This window comes from Nicotiana tomentosiformis, chromosome 2, assembly GCF_000390325.3.
Source record: "Nicotiana tomentosiformis chromosome 2, ASM39032v3, whole genome shotgun sequence".
NCBI classification, from domain to species: Eukaryota; Viridiplantae; Streptophyta; class Magnoliopsida; order Solanales; family Solanaceae; genus Nicotiana; species Nicotiana tomentosiformis.
The window spans coordinates 99,394,147-99,407,941 of NC_090813.1; the positions used below are offsets into that span (position 1 = coordinate 99,394,147).

At 34.5% G+C, this 13,795-nt stretch overlaps 1 protein-coding gene across 5 annotated transcripts; it reads left to right on the top strand.

Moving 5' to 3' along the window:
• Window positions 1–1,400: 1,400 nt before the first annotated feature.
• On the top strand, window positions 1,401–10,489 carry LOC104112186 (uncharacterized). 5 transcript variants are annotated; one of them, XM_033660259.2, is made up of 7 exons: window positions 1,402–1,984; window positions 2,215–2,306; window positions 2,392–2,500; window positions 3,244–3,342; window positions 3,810–3,877; window positions 8,914–9,057; window positions 9,196–9,450. In XM_033660259.2, the coding sequence occupies exons 3-7, from the start codon at window positions 2,443–2,445 to the stop codon at window positions 9,391–9,393; spliced, it is 567 nt and encodes a 188-aa protein (XP_033516150.1). In that variant the 5' UTR covers window positions 1,402–1,984; window positions 2,215–2,306; window positions 2,392–2,442; the 3' UTR covers window positions 9,394–9,450. The 5 variants fall into 5 exon arrangements, with proteins under 5 accessions (XP_009620332.1, XP_033516150.1, XP_009620333.1 ...); XM_009622038.4 differs by adding an exon at window positions 10,192–10,489 and having other exon boundaries at window positions 1,404–2,306; window positions 9,196–9,261; XM_009622037.4 differs by lacking the exon at window positions 2,215–2,306 and having other exon boundaries at window positions 1,401–1,984.
• Window positions 10,490–13,795: the final 3,306 nt, after the last annotated feature.

The following is a 13,795-nucleotide window of genomic DNA, read 5'->3' on the forward strand; positions in this document are numbered from 1 at the left end:
GGATCTCCCCCTAGCATCCTCAACTTGTTAAACTCTGTTTTCATTCCATCAAATCCAACAAAAGAGGACACCCTCGTGTGGGGATTAACTACCAATGGCTACTACTCAAACAATTATGCGTACTCTTTTCTTAGCAAGGCTAATAGCAGTTTTGAGACTAATGAAGAAGAATCCTTCAAATAGGTATGGAAGCTCCAAGCACCCAACAAAATAAAGAACTTCATCTGGCTTCTTACCCACAGAAGGCTTCCCACAAGGAGCTATCTCTACAAAATAGGTGTCAACTGTGACCCCCGGTGCTTTTACTGCAATAATGGTCAAGAAACAATCAACCACATCTTCTTTGAGTGCACCACTGAAGTACGCTTTTGGAACGACCTACTCTCCAAAGCATCTAGGGATATTAGACAGCAGAACCCAATCTTTTCAGCCCAACAATGGCCATCAACTTGGAGTTCAATTAGGAAAAAGCCTTTCATAGTCTCATTCTCTGGGAAAACATCATCCTCTTCTATTTCTGGCATATCTGGTTAACCAGAAACAACAACTTCTTTAATGACAAAAAATAGCTTGTCAACTCTTCCAACACCATCTCCAAAGCCACATAATACCTTATGTTGACTAAAAATGCTTCCACCCAAACAACACACCAAATCATAATCAATTGGGAGCCACCAAGGAGAGGATTCTACAAACTTAATACGGACGGAGCAACAAAAGAGAACCCAGGAATATGAGGTATAGGTGGAGTTTTCAGAAACCACAATGGAGATTGGATAAATGGGTTTATGGAGAATATCCCCCATACAACCAACACTATGGCAGAGCTGAAGGCCCTCCTAAAAAGACTTCAACTTGCAGAACAAAATAATTTGGTTCCTCTTGAAATTAATACTGACTCAGCTGAAATCATACAAATGCTAATAACAAGTAACCTCACTTACGATCCTATAATTGGTGAATGCAGGCCATTAATACGCATGATGGATATGGTCGTGGTGAAGCACACATACCGGGAGCAGAATAGGGTGGCAAATGTTTGGCCAAGGAAGCAACAAAAGCAGTCTTTTTGAATAGATATAGCATATTAGCAATTCTTCCGATATTTGCCAATGATGTATTTTGGGCAGACATCCTAGGAATTGATTTGGTTAGATTTTTTGTGGGTTGTAATATGAAAACAATTCTCCAAAACATTGCTGCATTAGTGGTCTTACAGTACCCCCAACAATGACTTAACTGTGTAATTTTTTGCTAGCTATATAAATATCCTTTCAACCAAAAATAAAATAAAATAAAAGTACATTATCTACAAAAATATTTTCTACTACGCAAAAATGAAGCCACCTACCTCACATAATTACTACATTGCCACCTCAGTTATACCAAGTTGTTTCCTTTCTTATCTCTACCTTAAACCTAGAACTTTTTTATGTTGTCGTCTACATCCTCCTCTCTCTCTCTATAACTCCATTTCTTCCTCAAAATACACAAACTTTCTCTCACTAGATCTATATCTGTATCCACACAACTTCGATTCTAGCAAAAAAAAAAACAAAAATAAAAAAACTTCAATCATATACTAATCACCCCAGAATTATCTCTTTTTCTTGTTGCTGTTTTCTTGGATCATGTAAAAAAGTACCCATTCGGATTTGGATCTTGTTTTTGGATTTGATTGGATCGGGTTACATCTGGGTTTTGATTGGAATTCGGGTTTTTTCAGCCATGACCCATCGGTGTTCACATTGCAGTACTAACGGACATAACTCAAGGACTTGTCCAAATAGAGGTGTGAGGTTATTTGGGGTCCGATGGACTGATGGGTTGATCCGAAACAGTGCTAGTATGGGTAACTTGACCCATTTTGCTAGTAGCAGTGGTCCACTAAACGGTGACGTTCACGACTCACCTGGTGATGCACCTGGTTATGTTTCTGAAGGTTTTGTTGCTGGTTCTTCCTCTAGCCATGAAAGGAAAAAGGGTTTGATTTTTTATTATATTTTAGCTTTTTTGTTAAGTTTTCTCTTTTGGGTCTGTAGAAATTGCATATTTTTTGTTCTTGGTTGGGTTATTAAATGTCTACAAATATGAGATTTGTGAATTGTGATTAAAGTTTCTATTTTTTAAAAGAGAAAAGGTGGGATATTTTGGTAATTTGTCTAAAAAGATGCAATTTTTTGGTACTATTTGTTGTTATAAATGAATGTGCAGATAAGAGATACTACTATGAAGATGTGTTTCAAGTTGATAATTTTGATCTGTAAGAGAAAAAAAAGATCTTCGGGGCTTTCAGTTTAACAAAGGTTTATCTTTTTCTCTATTCAATTTGCTGTCAAACTTTAAAAACAAAAGGGCAGCCCGATTCACGAAGCATCCCTTGTCACGCAGGGTCCGGAAAGTGCCGCACCCCAAGGGGTGTAATATAGGCAGCCTACCGTAATGCAAGCATTAGTTGCTGTCAAACTTTCGTTCAATCAAAATGAAATGTGTAAACAAGGTATGTGACATGTTTCTTTTGTTTCTTTCTTTTTTTCCCGGGATCACTTCATTGGCAAGGGGAAGTTATTGCAAAACTTTGCCACTTTTATGAGTTGGGATTTTCGTAGTTCCTTTTTTGAGAATCAAGTTATTTGTACTCTTATCATATTCCTCTTTCCTCAGTGACCAGACATAGCATAAGAATGACTGATCAACTTGTCACTTAACGCTAATTTATATGAGTTGCTTGAAACCTAGTTCACTGTTGTTTCAATGATGCGTTGGACATCCATTTGACCGCTCTTGTTTAATGCAGACTGAGAATTTTGTTGGTATAATGCTTGAGCTCCTTGCAATTTTTTGATCTCTTCCGGTGGCTTTTGGGATTTGAAATGGGTGGAGATTTGCACATTCTTAACTATCTGTTCTCATTTCTAGAGAGAGAGAGAGAGAGAGAGGAAGAAAGTTATTTGTATTTTCATGCTTAGTTGTATCAAACTTTCTTGATTTGCTACTCTTCTGTTTTTACAGATGCACTTATAGCAACAACAACAACAACCCAGTATTATCCCACAAGTGGGGATGCACTTATAGCAATGATTTATTTTTAAATTAATGGAACTTTTCTCTTCTTTATTGTGTGGTTATGTTTTCCAGAAGTGCCAAAGTTGATAAACTGCTGGTATTGCTTCTCAGGGGTTTATATTGAAATAGGGTTTCTTGCCATGTTGGTTCTTGAAATAACTTAAAACTTAATTGCAGGGGTTCCCTGGACTGAGGAGGAGCATATGATGTTTCTACTTGGTTTGCAAAAACTCGGTAAAGATGATATCAATGGATGCATTATGCTTGCTAAATCAGGTAGGTCTTTTGAGTTTTGTACTCCTCCATCTCAATTTATATGATATTCTTTCCTTTTTAGTCTGTCCTAAAAAGAATGACACATTTCTATATTTGGTAACAATTTAACTTTGAACTTCCATTTTATCTTTAATGAGGTGATTTGTAGTATAAGTATCTACTACTTGTTTTAGACCACAAGTTTCAAAAGTCTTTCTTTCTTTCTTAAACTCCATGCCCAGTCATACACCATCACATAAATTGGGACGGAGGGAGTAACATTTCTCTCCTACTTTCTTTTTCTCCTATCTTTTGATATGGGGCGGGGGAGGAGGAGGGGGAGGCAGCAAGGAACATGAACATAAGCTGATTCCTATTGATTTAGCATCATCTAGGTTAGCAAGCGGATGATGGTTTAGAGTGTTACATTTCCTATGTTCTGCTATAGAATCTGATTAAATGATTCTCCTTCCCCCTTCTCGGAACAGGTCTGGCTCATCACGATAACTATCATGAGTTCTGTCGGCTTCTTGGATGTTTTAAAGTCAATTATCAGGTATGAATGAAGCCTTTGCTTGGCCCTGTGACTAGTATTCAACTTTGTTTGGATTGTTTCTGCTCCTTAGTTATTCAGTATGTTGTATATTTTTGCTATGCATATTCATGGTTCCTTTTAATGAAATTCTCTTACTTCATCCGAAAAAAAAAGGAAAAGAATGAAGCCTTTGCTACCTTACCTTCTTTTTCTTGATAATATGAAAAGTTAGTGCTAGGCATCCACAGAGGTTTGAATTCGACCTAACTCGCTTTGGGTTGAGGCGTTGTTGGTGTACATAGATGACTTTAATGTCTGAATCTGTGTTTGTGAATCTTTAGGGAATTCGGCTGAAGTTATGTCTTGTAAACTTTGGAATTTCCTTTGGGTATGTCCATGTTTGCTTAGAGTTGTGATTAAGAGAAGAGAGGAAAGTTTCATTAGGTTAGTGTATTAAAGCCAAAGGGGACCTATGTCCAACAAAGGGGATTCAACTGAACCCACTTACGAAAAATTTCACTTTAATTGTTATTAGAAAAGGTTACTTATAATGCATGTTGAGCCTGCTTGACAAATACAATGACTTAGAGTAGTGGTCAAGCGTCATTAAGATTAAAATTTGGAGTGGTGTTTCTAAATTTTTCTTTGCACCGGTCACTTGTTTAATTTTTATACGGAAGGCTTCAAAACACGCTTGTTTGTTTTAAAGAACCAAATAAAGGCTGTTCCTTGCACTCCTCACTCCCCTTGCTGCCTCTCTGCTATCTCCCTCTCCTTTTCTGCGTCGCTACCCAATCTTGCTTCTCGGCTCCTCCTTCAATCCTGGCCAGCCCAGGTGCCAGCACGCTTCATCCAGCTGCGGTCACAAACAAGGTAAGTTACACAATCTATGTACTGAGGAAAATCCCTGTGTTATACATGTCAATAACTGAAATTGCTGAAATATTGCATTGGGGGGTTTCATCATCTTACCTGAATGAAGCTGAAATTGCTTTTATTTTCACGCGATTTTTTTGATGAAGGGATGATTTTCCGTGGGTAATGAATTCAAATCCCGGAGGCAAAGGAATGATTGCTGAGGCCTCGAAAAACCTGTTAAAATTAAAGTCTCTAGCTACACTGGTGGACCTCCACTTTCTTCTTCATCAATGGTAATTAGGACTTTAACCTGCATATAGATGAACAACGTAACAGATGTCATAAGAGTTTAAATGAGAAAAGATATTTGGTATGACCCTCTTGGCGGGGAAAACCGAAAATTTTAAGCATAATAAGATTATTGAGAACAAGAGGTCTTTCTTGGGCTATTTTTTTCATCAATATTTGTATTAACCCTCTTTAGTTGAAATATTCCATTATAATCATATATTGGCCCATGTTCAATTATCATAACCAGAATTTATATATCTTTTTAAGGTTGGAGAGGGATCTGAAGTGTTATCAAGAATTTCAATCAATTCATAGTTTGCTCTTAAACAAGGAGAAAGGAAATTAAAAAATGGATAGAATAATGCATCCAATCTGAATTTACCAGTATTGTGTGTATTTGTGAATTTTTATTTTGTTATATACTAGTTATTATTACTATTTGTTATTTATATGTTTAGTAAGAGTGGGTTGCTCTAGTGGTGAACACCCTCCACTTCCAACCAAGAGGTTGTGAGTTCGAGTCACCCCAAGAGCAAGGTGGAGAGTTCTTGGAGGGAGGGAGCTGAGGGTCTACCGGAAACAGCCTCTATACCAGGGTAGAGGTAAGATCTGCGTACAAAGCACCCTCCCAGACCCCACTAGTGGGATTATACTGGTTTGTTGTTGTTGTTGTTGTTGTCGTTATTGTTGTTATTGTTGTTATTTATATGCTTAGCTTCCATATGTTTGATGTTTGTAATTTCGTGTTGTATTTATTGATATAGGGTTATATTATTATATTGTTTATATGATTACTTATTCGAGATTCTGTATTGTTTTTTTGTGAGCAATTGTACAATTTTTAAAGTTTGCTTATGTATTATGTAAAAATAAGTAAGTGTTTACTAATTGCAAAAGTAAAAAATAAAAACTAATTATTAGAAACTTTGGAGTAATAGATGAAAATTTTAATTGCCAAAGATTGAGATTTATTAATTAAATAGTTAAATTTGTTAAATGATTTTTCCGCTTAGGGTTTTAGCAATTACTTGAATCTTGCCCAGATTTGTGAATTAACTATAATATGAAAATAACCTCAAAGAGAAAAGTCGCAAAGTATGTTTTGTTTATATTTTGAAGATTAGTGTGTATCACAATTGTACCAGAAAGATGACATTCGAACCTAAAAGAACATTATTTAAAGTGAAGTAAAAACAATATTGTTTTTACTTCCACTTATTAAATATAAAAGACATAATAATATCAGTCGATATATCGCTTCACTTGAAGTAGAGGGTGTGATGTCCCTATTGGGATGGACACTTCGCATAAGGCCCCACCGTCGGGCCAATATGATCATGTTTTCATAACACTATCTTTTGTCTTCTCTATACTGTTTGAACCCACGTGTCTAAAATTCTCGCTAAGCTTCTTGGAGATGTGTCGTTAGAAGATTTTCACACGAACACCGAACAATATAGTGTTATTCTATGTTAGTTTATTGTTAAACAAAAATATGCTTGGATAGTTCACATGGTTGCAGCTATTGTTAAGACTAAGCAACTCAGTGGATACAAGTATTGCCAAACTCAGTGGATACAGCTATTGTTTACGGAGTCAAGTCAAATTTCCTCTGTATACTCAGCACTAGTATAGCTCTGAAATGTCTTAAAGTTTATGTCGTGTTCTCCTGTATTCTATAGAAATGCGCCAAAGCATATTAACGACAAATTTACAACCCTCAACAATTAGTACGCATCGGAAGTTATTCGTCTATCATTCCATCCGGGTCAGGGGATGGGGCAAGGAGTTCATTAATGTCTATCATTTGGTCAGCGTCATCAAAATCAGGAATTATGTCATCCTGAGGCTCCATGCCATTTGGTTCCCTGCATTTGTTTAATAATAATGTCAGTACATTCTTTATGAATAAAGTCTTATTATCCTTCTGTCATATACAGTGATAAGTCATGTAGCATACATTTTTTTTGGATGAAGTAAGTGGTATAATAATAACAAAAGCATCCAGAGGATGCAGAATTACAAAATAGGACAAGTATCAGCTCATAATGTAGACAAAAACAATCAGAGGATTATGGAGCTGATAAATTCCAAAAAGAGGTCATGATTATATACAGGGGTATGGTTAACCCAACTAAAAAGGAAAACTAAACATCTAGCCTTAAGTTGGCATCTGGCAGTTGAAATTCCTTCAAAGCATATTTGATTCCTCTCAGTCCATAAGCACCGCAAAATAGAAGCAGGAGTCATGTAACTTACATATCAACTTCTTTAGGCGGTGGGCCACCTCCAGGGTGCTGGTCTGCAGGAGGAGGAGGAACAACCCTGCATTGACATTCGATTATTGAAATCAGTCTTCATATTCTTTGAATCTAAATCCATCCCAAAACTCAACCTTCTCCTCTTGCTCAACCTCAACTCACTCTCCAGTCTACACAACCCCATTATGTGTTTACACATCACAACCTTATCAAAATCAGGATCATACACCTGATCACAACACACTGAGCAATAAAGCTCAGCCATTTCCATGTCCACTGAAATCTCATGCCCAGCTTTACACTGACTATGCAAAAGGACATGGTTTGATTCAGGTGACAAACAACACAACACTGATGAACAGATCAAACACATGTAAAATCTACCCTCATATCCACTACAAATACTACATCTAGGTACCTCTGATTTGGACATGGGCATTTCACTATAGACAACATTAAGTTTTAAGGTTCAATAATTTTTTTGTTGTAGTTTTAGCTGGTGTTCTCATCTTGTTTGACTTAGGATTTAGATAGAATCATGATTGTGAGCTCCTGAAATTGGTTTTCTATGATCCTTCTCTTTGCTGTCAACCGTATTTGGTACATTTGTTCATTGCTTCAATATTTCTTCTAAACTAGTCATAAGCATGTACTAGGGTTGGTTTATTCATCTCAGTCATGTAACTTATATTTTTTTTGGATGAAGTAAGTGTAAGATAATAACAAAAGCATCCAGAGGATGCAGAATTACAAAATAGGACAAGTATCAGCTCATAATGTAGACAAAAACAATCAGAGGATTATGGAACTGATAAATTCCAAAAAGAGGTCAGGATTATATACAGGGGTATGGTTAACCCAACTAAAAAGGAAAACTAAACATCTAGCCTTAAGTTGGCATCTGGCAGTTGAAATATCATCAAAGCATCTTTGATTCCTCTCAGTCCATAAGCGCCACAAAATAGAAGCAGGAGTCATGTAACTTACATATCAACTTCTTGAGGCGGTGGGCCACCTCCAGGGTGCTGGTCTGCAGGAGGAGGAGGAACAACCCTGCATTGACATTCGATTATTGAAATCAGTCTTCATATTCTTTGAATCTAAATCCATCCCAAAACTCAACCTTCTCCTCTTGCTCAACCTCAACTCACTCTCCAGTCTCCACAACCCCATTATGTGTTTACACATCACAACCTTATCAAAATCAGGATCATGCACCTGATCACAACACACTGAGCAATAAAGCTCAGCCCTTTCCATGTCCACTGAAATCTCATGCCCAGCTTTACACTGACTATGCAAAAGGACATGGTTTGATTCAGGTGACAAACAACACAACACTGATGAACAGATCAAACACATGTAAAATCTACCCTCATATCCACTACAAATACTACATCTAGGTACCTCTGATTTGGACATGGGCATTTCACTATAGACAACATTAAGTTTTTAAGGTTCAATAATTTTTTTGTTATAGTTTTAGCTGGTGTTCTCTTCTTGTTTGACTTAGGATTTAGATAGAATCATGATTGTGAGCTCCTGAAATTGGTTTTCTATGATCCTTCTCTTTGCTGTCAACTGTATTTGGTACATTTTCTAATTGCTTCAATATTTCTTCTAAACTAGTCATAAGCATGTGCTCAGGCTGGTATTCTGGTGTTTAGGTCAAGGAAATGGGCGAGAGTAGTAGGCCTTCAGACTCAATCAAGGGATCTGAGTCAGCTGCTGAGAAAAGGTTTTGATTGGATGAAGTTGATGAGGCCCCTCAATGAAGAGAAAGATCACTGGGTTAGATATAATTCAACTGCTATTTATTTCTTTACTCTTTAGTTGCAGAATTTCCTTCTATTTCTGCTGAATGGAACTTGTGCAAGGATGTAAAATTGGCAACTCTATTTTCTCTTTAGCCCGTTTTTTCTCATGCAGGTTCCTGACGAAGCAGTTCGAAAGTGTACTGCTTGTGGGACCGACTTTGGTGCTTTTGTACGAAGGGTGAGCATTTATTCTAACCGTTTTTGTCTATATTGCGTGGACTCTCCAAATAATGTGGTCCTACCATATGGGGTTTTCTTAAAACATTCTTGGATCATATCGTACCCACTCAAACCATTTTTCACCTTGTAATATGCAAGATGCTTACAGGGATTTGGATTTTTATATAAAGAGTTACTTGAGCACATACTATTTGAATCTTGATCAAAAGAACATACAGTGCTATAAACTCACAAAATGGAAGAATTCAAATTCAAGAACATACAGTAAAAAAATTCAAGAACATACAGTACACTGATCCTCAAATGGAAGAAAAAAAATCACAAAATTGTGTAACATTTTTTCGAATTGTAATATGAACGTTTGTGGCCGATTTGGCAAACTCATATTTCCAGGAAAACCCAAGAATACTATAACTTATTAGGCTGTTAACATATAGTCCAGATTTAAAAAATAAAATAAAAATTTGCAGGGACATTCAAGATTTCAAAGGTCATATATTGTGTGTGATTTTCAGATGTCCTATCACTTACAAGTGCTGTAAATGTGTCAGTTGTTGCTGTAATTGTTGAATTTCTTGCTGCAACTGATGATTTTCTTGCTGTAATTCAATTATCTCTTCTTCTCGCTCTTGGATTATTTGGTTTCTTAAATGAAGCCTCCAGGCACATCCCCCAATGGGATCAGCCTCATATAATCTTGCTTCTAAAACCCTGTTTTCAAAAAGTGCTGGCAACTGTGCGTCAGTCGTCGTCCTAAGCCATCGATTGATTAATATTTTTGTAAAAATCCTATGAACAACGGCGTAATCATGTGCCCTATGTGGAGGAAAAATGTGCGATAGCCTGCATCCTTGACAGTTTTGATTTCCTTCGTGGAAATAAGCTCCGCAGACTATAACATGTTCTTGATTGGCCATTATTTTGACAGACTGATAGGAAGATCCTGTTTACTGAATGACTGATTTGACAAGAAGCATTTGATTTTGAGAATCTTGAAGGAAAGTTGCTGATTTGATAGGGAAACTTACAAATAAGTAGTAAATAGCTACTTATTTGATATTTTTTCTTGACTTGCAAAGTAGGAATAAGTATTTACATATAAGTAATACTTTTTTTTTATTATTGTAAAGAAAAAATTGCATTGAAGTAGAAGAGTTGTACGTAACCGGATAATTTGATGATTTGATCTCTAATTTTTTATTATTCATTTCCAAGTTAATTTTTTATATGATTGTTTAGATAGATATATCATTGTAGGATAAGGTTAAATAGGATCGTAGAATCCTCTCTTTTAAATAAAAAATCGTATGATAGTATAATAGTATTAAGTAAAGAATAATGTAATAATTAACAAGAAATAAAAGAAAATAAAAAGTTATAGAAAATCAGCTTAAAATAAATTATAAGACTTGCTTGAATTTGAGATGTCAAAGTTTTTTATAATCTAATGAGAAAATTTTAAATTACAGAATTCCAAGCAACTCAATAAAATTTTAGAAATATAATAAATTTTTGATATAGGTCATTTTAATAACAATTGAAATTATAACTTAAAAATTATACTAAAAATAACATAGAGAGAAAATTTAGTTTCTAATTGTACGTGCTATTACAGAAACAATTACTTTCTCCGTTCCAGTTTATTTGAACCTATTTTTTTTGGGTCAGTTCCAAAAAGAATGACCTCTTTCTAAATTTGGAAGTAATTTAGCTTAAACTTCAAATTCTACCCTTAATGAGAAGCTATTATAACCACACAAATACTCTGGACTCCCTTTTGACTTGTTTAGGATCACAAATTTCAAAGATCTTCATTTTTTCTTAAAGTCCGTATTCAGTCAAACATGTTCAGATAAATTAGAAATGACTAAAATAAATTCATGAAGTGCTAAAAATAATGCTAAAACAAAGGTAATGAGTTGTCATTTTATTCTCTAGAAAATAAATACTGAAGCAAAGAAAAGAGAAAAAAAGATGTAAAAAAAATATAAGTCATTTCAATAGGTATAGAGTTATAACAACTAAATTTAAACAATAATAAGTAAAGTTACAATATAATCAATAGTACATTAGACCACTAATAAATTATTAAGTCTAAGTTCCAAATCTATGTATCTATAAGGTATGCATTGAGAAACTTAAATACTAAAGAAAAAAAAAAGGATAAACAAAGGTTTAAAAAAAAATGGTGTAAGTCATTTGTCAATAACAAAGTGCATAAAATAATGCAATAGTCTGCTAAATAAGAGACGATTTTTGTTAAAAAATGGGTATATGAGTAACAGTAAAACTTATTATTCGGTAATATGCGGGTTAATCATTATAAGACTTATAAATCGAGTTACTGAAGCTAAGTTTCTTAGAAAACATATTGGACAAAAAGTGATCATTCCAATAATAATCTTGACTTCAAATGAATTAAAATACTTTTTAAATTCAAGGAAGACAATTTTATGTCACATTATTCGTTTATCATTCTTTTAACTCAAGACGAATTATTATTCTTATGAGACTACTTCTAAATAAAATAAACATGTGCTTACAAATGAACCACTCTATAACCTTCACCACTTGTAATAAGTAGGAAAGGATTGAAGATTGTGATAATGACGACCACAAATAACAAATGAAATTAAAAATATAAGTAATAAATAAAGAATTTTTTAGACACATTTAATTATAGTATATTCTTATTAGTTTTGAATCATGTTATATTTTTAGATTATTTGTAGCACAACCTATATAATTATGATACTTGACAATCATTCAAAGGCTATCCGATGATTATATGAGTTGTTTAATTTAATTACATAAAACTTCTATTATTGGGTAGACAAGAGGGCAATAATAATTTTGTTAGACCGTATGATCTAACATACTCAAATAAATCAAATCTAATTTTGATATGACTAATATTCTTTAATAATACCGCACATCATGCAAGTACTAATACTAATAGATTATATAATAACCAAATTATATTATCGATTTAATAAGTAATCTTACTTTATGCGGTAGATGTAACTAGGCAAATCTAAGTTGTGTGTTAAAGAGCCACTACTAGAAATCCGGTAAAAACCGACCAAAAAAATCGACCAACGTTGGCCGGTAATGGCAAAAAACCGACCAAAACGCGACCATTTACGTGTGGACGGTATTTTTGTGGTCGGAAAGGAATACCGACCAAAGTTGGTCGGAAATTACCGACCAACTTTGGTTGGTCAATTAAATTCAAAAAAAAAAAATATTGCAAAAAAAACCGACCAAAGTTGGTCGGTATTTTAATTATGTAAAAAAAAGATTCACCATCTGGGAATCGAACCGGGGTCTGTACTGTGGCAGGATACTATTCTACCACTAGATCATTGGTACATTTTATTTTAAGACTGTCTTTTATTTGATTTATACTCTTTAATTGTATTTTCGCACGAAAATAACCGACCAAAGTTGGTCGGTTTTATTAAAAAGTAAAATTACCGACCAAAGTTGGTCGGTTTTTTTAAATGACCCGCCGAATTAACCGACCAATTTTGGTCGGTTTTTTTAATATTAATTTTTATTTATATTAATTGAAAAACCGACCAAAGTTGGTCGGTTTCTTGAAACATAAAATTCGCGGGACTCAAAAATAGTTTCCCGCATTTTTGCGCCAAAGAAAACCGACCAAAGTTGGTCGGTTTCGTAAAAAAAAAAAAATTAAAAAAAGAAAAACCGACCAACTTTGGTCGATTTTTTGGGGGGTTTTTTTACCGACTAAAGTTGGTCGGTATTTGCCGAATTTCTAGTAGTGAGCATATGATAGAAAATAATATCACGTTGACATTTAAACTTGACTAGTTTAAATGAGCTTAAGTTCTTGTTTATAAAGATTGTATGAAATAATATACTCCGTGGATGAGGTCAATAGCTTTCCTTAAGTTATTCCGATATTATTTAGTGTAAATAACTCTATTCCATGAATTTTAGACCAAGCTCCATGAGTTATTCCGATGTAATCATGCAAACTAACTTTTTGCATGCTGTTTGAGGGCTGTTTTAGTACGAGGGATTAAAGATAATTAATTTCGGAATTAAATTTAAGATGATTTTTTTTTTCATATTTGGTTAGAATAAAATCGCGGTATAACTAATTTCAAGATTAGTTATTCCGAGATTATAATATTTTTTTTATTCTTATGGGAAGGTGGGATAACTCATACTAAAATATCTAATTCTAAAATAATTAATTATGAAATAACTTATTTCCTAACCCTAGGAGAGAAGCTTTTCTTATGATCTTGAAAACGTTATGCAATCCAATATACTTGCAAAAGACAAAAAGTTCCCAAGTTCCAGAAAGTACCACCTTTTCAAATAAGCATTACAAAGGAAAAGAAAATAACTTGCGCACCAGATGCCCAAAATTTTATGACAAGAAAATCTATGCCTTCAGTTTCATAAAGTGAAAAGGGTTCAGTTTTCAATTCTTCTTTCATCTAATCCAAAACTGATTTTGATTTTGTCTTTGTACGAAAGAGTAAAAGAATCTGAAA